The sequence below is a fragment of the Pteropus vampyrus genome, unplaced genomic scaffold (genome assembly GCF_000151845.1).
Source record: "Pteropus vampyrus isolate Shadow unplaced genomic scaffold, Pvam_2.0 Scaffold2, whole genome shotgun sequence".
NCBI classification, from domain to species: domain Eukaryota; kingdom Metazoa; phylum Chordata; class Mammalia; order Chiroptera; family Pteropodidae; genus Pteropus; species Pteropus vampyrus.
The window spans coordinates 27,044,504-27,058,201 of record NW_011888783.1 but is presented as its reverse complement, the minus strand read 5'-3'; the positions used below and the strand labels follow the sequence as shown (position 1 = coordinate 27,058,201).

The 13,698-nt window shown below is 35.1% G+C and overlaps 1 protein-coding gene across 1 annotated transcript in view; it reads right to left on the bottom strand.

Annotated features, from left to right (window-relative positions):
* PLA2R1 (phospholipase A2 receptor 1) overlaps positions 1 to 13,698 on the bottom strand; it is a 90,076-nt gene that overhangs the window by 22,729 nt on the left and 53,649 nt on the right. Inside the window, exons 14-19 of the mRNA XM_023528484.1 lie at positions 10,423 to 10,507; positions 8,097 to 8,229; positions 7,497 to 7,532; positions 6,856 to 7,013; positions 1,860 to 1,924; positions 1,486 to 1,589 (exon numbers count right to left, since the gene is read on the bottom strand). Coding sequence (XP_023384252.1) covers positions 1,486 to 1,589; positions 1,860 to 1,924; positions 6,856 to 7,013; positions 7,497 to 7,532; positions 8,097 to 8,229; positions 10,423 to 10,507 — 581 coding nt within the window. The remainder of the gene's footprint in view (positions 1 to 1,485; positions 1,590 to 1,859; positions 1,925 to 6,855; positions 7,014 to 7,496; positions 7,533 to 8,096; positions 8,230 to 10,422; positions 10,508 to 13,698) is intronic.

Sequence of the window (13,698 nt, the reverse complement as noted above, 5' to 3'; positions counted from 1 at the left end):
TTTTTTTTTTTAATCTAGAAACTGAACTAAATTTAACTACTAATCATAGAGTTCTCTAGTGACAAGAGCTAACTGGGCAAGGTGCCAAATCAGTAATTCTAATTCAAGAATGTAGAAATTTTGCAAATGCCAAAACCAAACAACTAACTAAATAAATACTACAGTTGAAATCATAGAGCTGATTCATGTTCTAAGAATAATTGACTTGGTAAGCAAAAGAATCTTTGTAGAGTGATATTTTTGTTTTAAAATATTCAATGTCAATGTAAAGAGAGGGAAAAGATTCTAAAACAATAGATGGTCATTTCTACTTTCTAATTCTTTAGAAGATATAATAATTTAGAAAAATTAACTCATGAACTTCTAAGAAGAAGGTCAGAATATTGACTCTTGAACAAAGCAAGCACACATGTAGACATGTCCTCAGGAAGATATATCCCAAAGTCCTAAGCCTCCTGGAAAATGTTTGTTTTTTTTTTTTTTTAAATTTAGAAGTGCTATATTTTCAGAGAAGGTTATAGAATTCATTTCGCTAGCATTCGAGTTATCAATTCCAGAACAGTGCAAGGATGCATGTAAATTGCAAGGGTACAGTCAGTTTTCTAGTATGAGGGATATAAGCCAAAAAGATGCTGGCATTTTGAAGGAGGGGTGGAATGCTATTTTCAATGCAGATTAGCTGCTATTCTTGCAGAATCACAAAACAGCCTTTCTGTAGGCTGTTGTGACACCTGCTGGCAAAAGCGAGCTGATTAACCACACGATTTTTTTCTTTCCTTACTTTCTCTGAAGACGTGCCTGTACACCAAGGATTGTTTTTCATGTTTATCCCACTCCTGACTTGAGGCACGGGTTCATTATGAAAGTGTTAGAGTCGAAAACATCATTACCTTTCATTGGACTGGAAGAGTGGGGTGGATATGAGTGGACAATCAACCCAAGTAACACTGTGTTAATAAATAGAATTAACAAGACAGTCTTTAACATACATATATTTCTAAATTCCACTTACAAACGGTGTTCTAAGGCAAGCAGCAATTAATGCCAGGTATTAAAAAAAAAGAATATTGAATTCAATGAATGTTTTTCTTAAATTGAAAATTGGAAGTAAATTTCATAGTGATTAAAGATCTGGCCAATTATAAACTGGACACTTAGAAGAGATTTTAAAAAATGGGCCCATACTGAAATTTCATAGAGAATAGTATTTGGCAGGCATAGTTTCGACCAGTTTCAGTGGCCCCATTTTTGGTGCTGTTTTGGTTCATGAGGAAGGACTTATCTAGATGTAAATTATTTTCACCTGAATGCGTGGAATAATTTGTAGGAATGGCTGTCCTTAAGCCTTAAGACTGATGAAATTGAACACATTCAACTAAAAAGCAAAATAACCAAACAAAACTTTCTCACTGAACCAATGCAATGAAAGGCTTCTGAAAAGTATCAGTTTGTATTATAAACCCCAAAATAGATGAGTAAAATAACCTGTTATGGATGAAATGAAGCCACATCTCTGGCTCTGATTATTCAAAGATCCTTCTCTTCCTTTGTCCCAATTCTGGTATATTACTGGGGCTCCATCTCTCCAGCTATAGGAAAATTAAAAATTTTAAAGTCTTCTCTCATTCTGCTTGTTCAATCTCTAACACTACTTCTGGAATACTGGGGTATGAATTGAAGGCATAATATTTTATTAAATTTAAAAAGTTCTCATATCTTGGGCTAGGGAAACTAAAATTTATAAGCTAAAGATAATGTTCGAAGCCTATTCAACAAATTGATCACTAAGATCTAGTCTCGTCACTCTGCAAATAAGACCTGTCAAACAAAATTAAATGCAAATTAATCTAGGTCCATACCAAAATTCATCATTGGCGCCTTCTTCTCGAAGTCCAATCCACCAATTTACACCATACTTTGATAGCTATTTAAAAAAAAAAGAAAATGTCAGCATTTATTTTACTTGTTTTTCCTTTTCATTATTAAGATTAATGGGTTGCTGTTAATAGCTTTCTATTCTTCAGTATTTTACCCAATTATCTAAAGAAGAGTATAAACACTAAGGCTTAGCATCTTGAGAAAATCTGAAACTTTATTATTCTAAAATATTCCCTCCTCATTATAAAGAAAAATTAGAATCAAACATTGAAAATAATTTTAGTTTTGTACAACATGCAATAAATATCTTTCTTACAACTTTCCCTATGTATTTGAAAGTAAATTTTCTCTCATAATTGGGATTTTAAAAAAATATTGTAAAGTAAAATATGATGTAGATGCCTTTTTTTAACTAAAAAATTAGTTGTCCATCTTCTTAGTGATTTATAAACGTTCACCGCATATGCCATGTTATTTGAAAAAACAAATCCAAAGCACAAAGACATCAATAGTAAAAAGATTTTGAATTTTAAGCATTAGTCTGATTAGTAAGCTTTTAAACCCTCCCCCATTCAAACAGAGAGACACAATATAGGACAAAACAACACTATCAAGTTTCCAGTGTTTGACAACTAGAAAATTATCCCTTATGTATTTTATTAATTTTACACTATTATTTATCACACAAATCTCAGTACAATAAAGTATGAAATTCAAACACCATGCGCATGCACGTGTACATGTGTACAGACACGCATTAGAACAGATGTAATACTGGACTTATGACCCAGGAAATTGAAATTCCCTCTTGAACTATAAAAGAGCAAGAGGCAGTAAGCATTTCTCTAAGACCTCTAAATAGATATACTTTATTCTGTGTGTGTATGAGTGCATGTGTGAAATGTAACCCAATGTTTTATGTTAAAGACCTGTTAATTTGAAGGCATTATAAATTTAAATTTGAACTTCTATTTCTTCTGTAAAGACTTGGGAATACATTTTAAGATACATATATTTTTTTCTATATGAATTTCAGGTCATTATAAAACAGAACCTCATAACTCTTTAACATTCTAATTTATAAACAGGTATTTTTACTCCTTAAGCAGTGTGGCTATCTGCCATATCAGCAATTTGAAAATAATGCAAGATGGAGCAAGTATAATTTTGGATCCCTGAAGTGTTGTTTAATAGACGTGTTCTTACATGCTAAATTTATATTCCCATTGTCAGACTTTGGAATGGGTCCACTGAGACTGGCTGTGAACTCAGTGGGAGAACCACAACAATTTCATTCAACCTAAAGAGGTCTCATGTGCAGCAATAGTGGAAATCATGGCCTGATTGTTCACTGCCCCAATTAAGGACCTCTAAAGAGAAATTATAACTACTGCATCTTAAGTAGCATATTTATTACCACCTCAATTACAGCATGGTAATCCTCCACATGGCATATCATAACCTGTTGTGATTTGGAACAGAACTTCAAAGGACAAGCTAGAAGATACACAGGGTGAAAACTCCAGTGTGAAAAATGGATATTTTAAATTTTAGCATAGGTATAAAACCACAACAATAGAAGACATTAATATTCTTTTCTATAAAAGAATATTAAAAATGTGATATGACTATGGATTTCATATCAGTTATGTTTTGTTACAGACAGCTATTCTAGATAGCATCATATGGGAAGAACACTTACCAAAAAGAAATAAAAAACAGCAGCGGCCAATATATTAATCTACTAAACAATTTTTCTTCATAATGAGGAAGGAATATTTTAGAATAATAAAGTTTCAGGTTTTCTCAAGAAGCTAGGCCTTAGTGTTTATGGACTTCTTTAGATAACTGGGTAAATACTGAAGAATAGAAAGCTATTCATTTCTTTAAATGTTTCCATAAAAACAACAAAATGAAGTAATTTCAAGGGTTTAAAACACCAGATTTAGAAAATGACTAATAAATTTGATATACTTTTGTTAGAAATATTTAGAAATAAAAATTTAAAAATAAGAGAAAATCAAAATTTAAAAAATTTAAAATCATGCAAACACAGAATAAAAATGTTAGCCAAAAGAATAAATTGGCTAGTAGTTCATGTCAAATAAATCCTAAAGAGTTTTCAGGTTTTTGCTTCTTTTGGCCAACAAGATGACTCAAAAAACAGGTACTCAAAAATTCACTCTCATGATGTTTTGGGGTCCATTGTTATTCAAAGAGAAAATACTAACTCATCACTTTTCCAAGATGGACACATTTTGTTAAAAAAAAATTCTGCGTCAGAGTTGTAAAATTGTACTCAGTTTTCTTTTTTCAACAATTAGTTCTCCCCAGCTAAATGTTATTTTTGTTTTTCGCATATCTAAGTTACTACTCTTCCTAGAGGAGCTATACAACACATGAAATTTTAAAAAATTCACTTATTCTATTCTTCCTGCCCTTATAAGATGGGTGTGTCATAAAAGTGAATGGTATGAGCTCTACATGTTTAGTTCATCATCCTGGAATAAAAAAATAAAATAATTCATTCTGCAAGATGTTCCTAATTAGATATGGGATTTCTTACTTATGAAATGTAAATGGTTACCATAAATACTACCACCAACAAAAAGGGCCTAACACAGTCACAAATTATGCAGAAATAAGAATTGCTTTAGAAATCTACAGCTTTCTTTTTTTCTAGATTAATATCTTTTCCCTTTGGCTTCCTTGCCCCTTTCTTAGTTTCCACATCCTAAACCGTCTAATAATTTTATTTTGTAGCACAGTGTAGTATCAGATCAGTCATCTGTTCATCCATAACAATGACAGGGCATTCTGTATTAACATGGTCACAGGCTGGGTAACAATTTGCCATATAAGACACCACAGGGTTTTTCTTGTTTGAGATCACAACTCTTCAACTAGATCGTGGCACTGATGACTTCTCAAACTGCTAAACCCGTGGGTTTTACTGATCCCTTTGTGGGAAGTATTAACTTTACCATTCCCTACTGGCTTCCCAATCACCAAAGACTGGAAGAATGAAATCAGAAAAAGTTAAAGAAAGAAGACCTGCATATGTTCCAATCTTTGTTGGAAAGATCTAAGAAGCCCTTCATTGCTTATATCTGAGACAGAGCTGGAGCCATCTTTTGGTTTTTAGAACTAGCATTTTAATATAATGAAGACATTATGCTCTTATATGACCCTGGCACTGCTGTTCTGCTGCTAGCAGAGTGTTTTTTAATGATGTCATAAGTCAGATGGTCTGAGTTCAATTTCAAATTCCACCACTTAGCGGCTGAAACCAAGTCGCTTCACCTATTTGGAGTCTTAGTTTCCTCATCTGTAAAATGTACTAATATTGTACTTCCAACAGAGAGTCCTTGGAAAGATGCCATTAAATGTTAGTACTTAGCATAGACACTGCTACAAGTACTGGCCAAATATGAGCTGTTTATGAAACGTGTACTTTGCCATGCTTGATGGATTGTGATGTTTTGTTAACATTATGGTTTGGGCTTGAGTGTTCCATTTGCAGGACCGGAAGGGTGGTAAAATGGCCCACAAACCAATAGTGGGGAACATCTGGTTCTAGTGGTTGGTCTTCCATTGAGTCTCTGTGGGACTGTGGGGTTGTCACCTGCCCTCCCTGTTTTTCGGCTTTTCCATCAAAATTCAGAAGTAGTCCTGACCTGCCTACACCTCGCAGGCTGTGTGGGCATGACACAGGATTGCAGAAGTGAGAAAGCTGAATGAGTTGTGAGGAAGACAATTCTCTTACAAGCAAAGGATGCTTTAATAGAGAACATTTTAAAAGTCAATTTGCAAACATGAAAAGATGATAGAGTGAGAAAGGACTCCCAGAGATCATGAAATAATGCTAAATTATATTATGGAAAAAGAAAAAAGCCTTTTTCTTACTTTCAAACATTTCCTAGGGAAAATTGGGGGAGAGTTTTTCCACCTTTAGTGCCTCCTTGGTAATTTGTACACATGGCTCTCTTTTTATATACTATGTCGTATTATTTTCAGCTTTTTAAAAACAGACTGTATCTTGTTTTTGTGTCCTTGATATTTTTGTGTTTGACAAATACAACAGTACCTGACATATACATAATGCTCAATAAATGCTTGTTGAAGAAATACACCAAAAATGTACTCTATTCCTTGGGAGTCTATTTCATTATTTAACAGGTTTTGCATGCTCATTTCTAATTAACCCATCTCCTCAAAAGATTAAGTCTAGTCTTTCTCTATCTTAAGTTGAAATGGAAAACTCTCCTTACCATTTTCTGTGTATTGAGTCTTTACAGACTTAAAACTATTGTACTCTTGTAAGTAAAATTCAAAACTTTAAAACAGCTATGAACCACCTCCCAGGTACTCTTAGACCTTCATGAGGGTCTTTATTTTCCTCCATGCCATTTCTTTGTTTATCTTTTTCTAAATATTACATAGTTCTTTTCTTTTTAATTTAAATTTTATTTTTTATATTTCAATTACAGTTGACAATCAGTATTATTTTACATCAGTTTCAGGTGTATAGGCTATTATGTAACTCTATTTTCTCATATTGATTATGGTCTTTCTTCCCAGACTAGACTATAATCTCCAAAGGGCAGCAATTTTGGTCTATTTGAATCCCTGATAGAGCGCTGGCCCCTCGAAGAGTAGATTGAATAAATGTGTTGAATGATTGAGTGAACTTTACAAAAGCAATAAAGCTCCACTTACTTACCATGTAGCTAATAAAGAACGAAAAAAGTGAAATGACTGACCAACATAGTAAACTCATGTTTCCATTATTTTCTCTTAATCTCTATAACAGAAAAAGTAAAAAAAAAATTCTCAAAAACTAGGGCTTTTAATGAAACTTAAATAAATGCCTGAAGTCAAACAAACAAACAAACAAACAAACAAACAAATAATTCCCCCAAGGATGGAAGAAGGAGCTAAGCTCTAAATTTCTCATGGTTAATTGTATTCAAGTACCTCTCTTATTTTGCTGTGGATGAATTCTTGCTCATGTGCAGAATGAATTGTGAGAAGATCACTGTGCAGCCAGCCACAGACAAACTCAAAGGAAGACCATTCTGAGGCATAGGTATGAAACAGGTACTCTGCATTCTGATAAAAGAGCCAGGGTGCATCTGAAAGAAAAATAAACAATGCAAATGATGCAAAAATTATTGACTGATGTAATGCAGACTTAAACAGGATATGCTATGATTGACCCCAAATTCGTAATTTGGTCACTCAGCATTAAAAAAAAATCGTGTGTATGTGTGTGTATAAATAAGTATATTTATACATGCATAAATAATTATATAATTTTCTTAATTTCCTTAGTCTATCTCATATAAGAAACCATTTGTATTCAAAGTCCTGGGATAGATGCATAGTTTAAAATCATGTATTATGAAAATGGAGTTAAGCTATAATATTAGTCTTTAATCATATATAATGACACTTATTAATTTGATTATTTATTCATTATTAATTTGTTAATTTTAACAGATTATTTCTAGATTGACATAAAAAAAGAGAGGCTTGATTGGAGGACTGTAATAAGACAATAATGATATGTAATAACACATAATTAGAAACTTGAGGACTGCTAGGATAGTTCTTACCATACTGGTACCAGGGGGGAATCTTGGGTCTCTCATCTGCAAAGTGAAAGTGAACCATCTTGAGTGACCTTTCTTCGCAGGTGTGCTATCTCTGAATTACTTCAGCTCTAGACGCAACATTTTGTATTTCGCCTTTTAAAAGACCATTTAAAAACCAGGTATTTTGTGCTGTTTGGTATATGATTAGTTCTCATATTTGAAGAGGAGGCTAAAGAGAGGCCCCTGATTAAAGAAGAAAGGATGAGAGCACTTGGTGAGGGCCTATATGTCACACACTGTGCTAGGTGCTTTTACTTACTCATTTGACAAGTAATTTTGTTTGCTTGTAATGTCATCATGATATTTATTCGCTCGTACTTTCAAAATATAATACTCCACAATATAGTTGATTATCCTCATTTCCTGTAACTAACTTAGCATATTGCACTGGAGTCATCCTTTCTCACTCTTTGCTAAAAGTGCAATTTAGTTCATCACAAAGATTGTTGGTAGTATGGTTCAGGGTGCTTACATTTTAGATCTCTGTAACTCTTCACTTGGGAAAGTGCTACAGATTATTTGAAAGCAAACATATAGTAAAGATCTTATTAATATTTTTACCTTTTGGAATTTTGCATATCCACTCACGTTTCGAACCACAGTATGAGGGCAGCAACGTTTTATTTGCTTTATAAACAGCACAATTTCTTGTATCTTCTCCAAAATAAGTATTGTCTAAAAATGAAGAGACAACCTGCAGCAGATGAAGTTCGTTACTCTTTAACAATGATCCCCCACGAAAAAGTTTCAAAAGATCAAAAAAGGCACCCTTGTAAATAAATCACAACAGACTTTTGGAGGAAGCTTCAGAAATGTCTGGATATGATTCCAGTTAAAGATTTTTCCATATTTGTGAAGAATGAGCTAATCAAACTTTAGCATTTTTTTCTTATATATATATTTTTTTCTTAAAAAGAGGCATGCTACTCCTTGCTTCAGAAGGAACAAATCAGATGTGTGCTTCCTTCTGAACTTGCACTGTTTCTTCACTGCCAGGCTTAGGCTAACCCTGGGATCCTGGGTGAACTTAGAGGCTCAGGGATAGGTCAGATTTGGGTCTCAACTTTGACGTAGATTCTTTTGTATAAACACTAAACTTTTAGTCTCCAATCACTAAATTCTCAGTCATCACTAGCTTTGATCAGGAAACTATCCAACACTTTTCATGAGTGATTACACAACAGGGGTATTAAATAAAGATTTAACCTTTTCAATGATTTAATGCCTATTTGACAGAAGAGTAGATGAACCACAAGTAAAATTAGGGTAAAAATTTGGAAAAAAGAGGATGTTCCGAAATCATTTATACTCCTCAAAGGTGCACACAGTCATGCAACAATTCATCTAACTTCAATACATATAAGCTGATGAACTCCGATTTAGAGAATGGCGTGAGTTTGAATATTCATTTTGTCCAGTGGGGAGTGATGAAGAACTCAGTGAACTGCTTCATGACTTTATCTCATTTATTCTAAACCAAAATTGTCTATTCCTCTTCTATTACTAATGAGTTTGTTTTACTAAAACAGAAGGAGGTGTTTTCAACTTCTCCATACTATGTTTCATTGTTAAGTGCCATGTTAACGTTAACTACCCAACTGTGACATGAAGTGGCTGACGTTTATGGGGCAGGTCGATCCTGCTCTGCCCTTTCTGCTTTCTGGGCCTCAGTTTCTTCATCAGCAAAATAGATGGGTGGGGCTGGGCAATCTCTAATCCCCTCCCACTCTCTGGTCCAGATGCCCTTTTCAAAGAAGCAGTACGTGACTGAAAACTTTATTATTATTTGTAAACTAGCATGCCCTTATTATTTTCTTCCCACTATAAGCATTTAGCTTTTCCACAAATCCCTTCCTTGATGCAGGTTTGAACGCTATCTATGTAGTGGGCCTGGAGATCTCATTTCTCTTTACGGTTTCAAACTTGCCTCCTGATAGATATTTTGCCAACTATACATTATAACACTGTGGTTTTGGAGGCAGACAACCTGGGCACCAATCCTGCTCTCCTATGTATTATTTTAGGCAAACTCCTTAATCATTCTAATACCCACTGCATTTTAAGGATGGAATGAGGCCATGCAGGAGTACACTAAGCTTAGTACTTAGGACATAACTGGGACTCAATAAATAGGAGCTGCATTAAATGATCACTGCAGGCTGTTGCCAGCCTCCCCATTTCACAGGTAAAACTGAATAAATTCTGCACGTTTCTTCAGAGGGATCCCATTTCAATCTGGGATACTACTTTATTACTTCCCCCATCCTCTTGAGGAAAATGTGAGAATTCCTCATTGCACCTGAAAAAATATGTAATAGTGAGTTCCCTCTTTCCTTCACAGAGGTTTTTACAAGTATGAGACTGAATGAAAAGCAAGTCGTTTTTTTTTTTTTCCTCCCACATAACTTGTTTTGCCTGGGAAGGAGTTGATATTTCTAAGTCTGGCATTTCTGTCCTTTTAGAATGAGATATACTAAAAATGATTCTTTTCATTGTGACATGGACAAAGGTCCCACACTCACATAATAAGGAGCTAAGCAGGAGAGGCAGATGGGGTAAAGGGAGCCTGGTATTATTTTAAAAAACAGTTTCTTCTCTGCTGGAGACTCTTGAAATGGGAGATAATTTGGGGACTTTCTCAGAGATTTTGATTCCTTTTTAGAATAAGATCCTACAACTGGCCTCAGAGCTATCAGACTAGCAAAAATTCTCCAAGAGGTTGCTGAAATAATTCTTCTGGTACCAGGGTCTGGGGCAGTTTTCGATTTGGGTCTGAGTCATGGGAAATATGGTTATTATTTCCAGGTTCTTTTAGTTGGTTTACCAAGTGGTTCCAGGGCCATTTCTTTTGAATTCTTTTCCTTTACTCCAGTTTGGAAAGACTTACAGGAGTTCCATCAGACCACTCCCAAGAGCCAGCACTCAGTGGGTTTCTTTTATTAAATCCAATCCAGAACTGCCTTTCTTCTGTCCTGTGAAGAGAAGAAACAAAAACTTGGCCTTTCCCATCGAACTCATAACATTATGAAAAAGGTTTAAGTTAAGTATTTATGTGTGCAGTAAACAGTTGATGCTATCGACAGGATTGATCAAGTCAGACAAACATTTATCGAACATTTCCTATGTGCAAAACATGAGATCTGAAATGAATGTGAGAGGATTTAGCCTCACTTCCTATTTCTCTTGGTTTGTATGGTGTGCTCATTGGTGTTGTGCAGTTGGGGAAAAGTCAGGGACAATCAACCCGTTTTGAGAACATGGCTGCCTCGTGTTCGTCAGGAATGGCAACACTTTTTAATCTGGAAAGAACACATGAAAGCAAGTGTGGTACAAGAAATTTTGGAACTTCTCTTCCTTAGAGGACTTTTTATTACTTGACTATCTATTTATAATGATTTACTAAGCTTTGATCTGTTGCTCTTTTGTCACATGTCAAGGTATTCTGGGAAGGTTAATGACCACCACACCCATTTGATAAAAGGTAGATGGCAGGGTTAGGGTTTTTTTTCAGCTTCCCATGTAAATGTTTCCACTGCGAATCAGTCTGAGGCACGGTAGATTAACTTCAGCAGTCACCACCCGGTTAGACTTGGCGAGAAGCCCCACAGAGAGCCGTCTTCCCTCCTATTAGGCGGGGGACAAATATGTCACACCACAGGGTACTCAATAAATCAAGCAATAAAGCCTAATTGTACAACAAACCATCTCACTAAGATCATTTTCTGAGAATAATTTTGAGGAATTAAAGTTTTAAAAGATTCAGAAGTCATGACAGATGCTTTATTTTCTTTATGTGGAGAAGCAAGCTTATTCTGAAGTACCCCCCTTCTCAGATTTTTGAGCTCCTCCACCTGAACGATAAAAATGAAAGCAAAATGTGACTTAGAAAATCCAGGAGATCAGTGGGCCCGGTTGGTCACTGCCATGACTACATCTTACGTTGAAGGTTGTGGAAAGGTAGGAATGCTGCCTTTGGGTTAAGCCAGGCATATTAATTTCAATGTCCTAGGCTGGAAATCCACATTACCCTCCCTGTAGTGAGAAATTTTTATTCCTTTTCTCACTGAATTCAGAGTTCTACAGTTTTCCTGCTGTATACTACCTCTTCGAAGATGAATTGGTATTTATTTTTTCTCTATCACTTTCTTAAAATTGTATAATTTCTAATATTGTAATATAATAATACAGATAATAAAATAGAAACAGAAAAGCAATGCTATAGGAAGGAGAGGCGCATATGCTAACTACGAGAACTGTTATTTGCTATAACTAAGCATCAGATTTGGCTGAACTCCCTGGCAGTCAGGGAAACAGTAAAACATACATTTTATAGCTTTTGCGATTGGGTGCTGAAGATTAGCAACCTGATAGATGCTCGGCACTAAATTCTACCAGAAATTCCAAGTGTGAGAACTTACATAAATAGAAATGACATAATGATGCTTGATCCTACAGAAAACATGGAAGCCATTAGCATGTGGTTGTTTCATATAGCAAAGCTCACTATACACAAGTACGCAAGTATGTTTTGCAAGGGGCTAAAATCAGGAAGCAAAGTTACAACTTAGAACAATGGAGATTTTTACATATTTCTTAAATCTGTGGCTCCACTCTTGACTAAAAATCCAATTAAACAGAAAGCTTCTTGAACTTTTCTTCAACCTCAGAGACTGATTTGGCAGCTCTGGTGTGACACCAGAGGGCTCCGTGTTAAAAGATGTCCCAAGAGAGTGTGACAATCAGCAGCCAGGTCGGGGAATCCTGGTCTGCATTTCCTACAGAGACCAGGAGTTCCATGGAGTGTTGGTAAGTGTTTAAAAAAAAAAAAAAAAAATTGTAGTCAGAGAAAGTTCTTCTGTTTAGAAGTCTTTATAATATTAATGTATATGGCAAATTTCCAAGATTGTAAATTGCTTTGCAAACATATTTAACCATGAAATCCTCCTTTTCTCTCCACAGAGTGTTCTATAAAACACACATTGGGAGATAGTGACCTTTAAGGTCATTTTTGTAGATCTTAGAGATGAATAATTCGATAGATGTTACATATTAAATTTAATATGTATTAAATTTATTACATGGGGATGTCCCAAAGACAACTTATAGGGAAGGCCAGAATTTTCCTCAAAAATTAGTTCTAGATTTTCTCTGAGATTCAGGCAAGTGTTTCATGGAAACCCCAGATTTCAGAGCTTGGAGCAGAGTACCTGGTGGTACACTTGTTTTTATTGAATAAATGTATGGAGCCATGGAAGCATGACCCTCCCACTTAGGCCACAATTTCCTCGGGAGCAGGATTTTGTCCATCATATAGATTAGATTCTCCAGTTAGCTATGCATATAACAGTGTCCACTTCATAGAATATATTCTCAAAATTTATGCTGACTAACAAGAACATTCTAGAGAATGAGGCCAACGGATGGAAAGACTATAAGAGGACATGGTGGCCATGTGCAAATATTTGACAATAGAGTGGACTTGGTCTGTATTGCTCTGGCTTACTATAAGGTCGATCTTTGGGAACAGCCTCCAACAATGAAATGAGCTTTCTCCCAAGTAAAGAACATTCTGAAACTGAGAAATCATGCAGGCAGTGGATGACCATGGGGATGTGGTGGAAGGAATTCCTGCATGTGGGTGGAAGGTAGCTCAAGGTCACTTATGTTTCTTCCATTTTAAATTTAATTGATTTTCTAGCTCTGTGGAATTCAAGATTCTATAAATTTGCAAGATAAATGCAGATAAGTGAACATCTGTTTCCTCAGTTGTAAAGTTAGGGTTTGAGTAAGATTTTTTTTTTAATCAATGGGACTTCCTTTTTTTCCAAACAAAATCTTCCATGGACTCTTATTATATACAAAATAATTGGAAGTGGGGCTGGTTAAAGTTCCTCTGGTGAATCAGTGAGCAAGGAACCAGAAGCTCTGCCTACTTGGTCTCCTCCTGCGCTTGGGTCTCCAAGACCCTTCGGATCCTCAGACACTATGAAAACCACTGGACTAGATAATTTCTGAATTTGGTAGAAAAGTTATAAAATCCTGATTTGAGGCACAAAGACAAAATTTCAAATATCAAAACCATTGTCACTTTGTTCTTTGTTTTATGGAATTAGAACTTGGTGCAATTTAATATAAATATATATACATATATATACAACTTGTG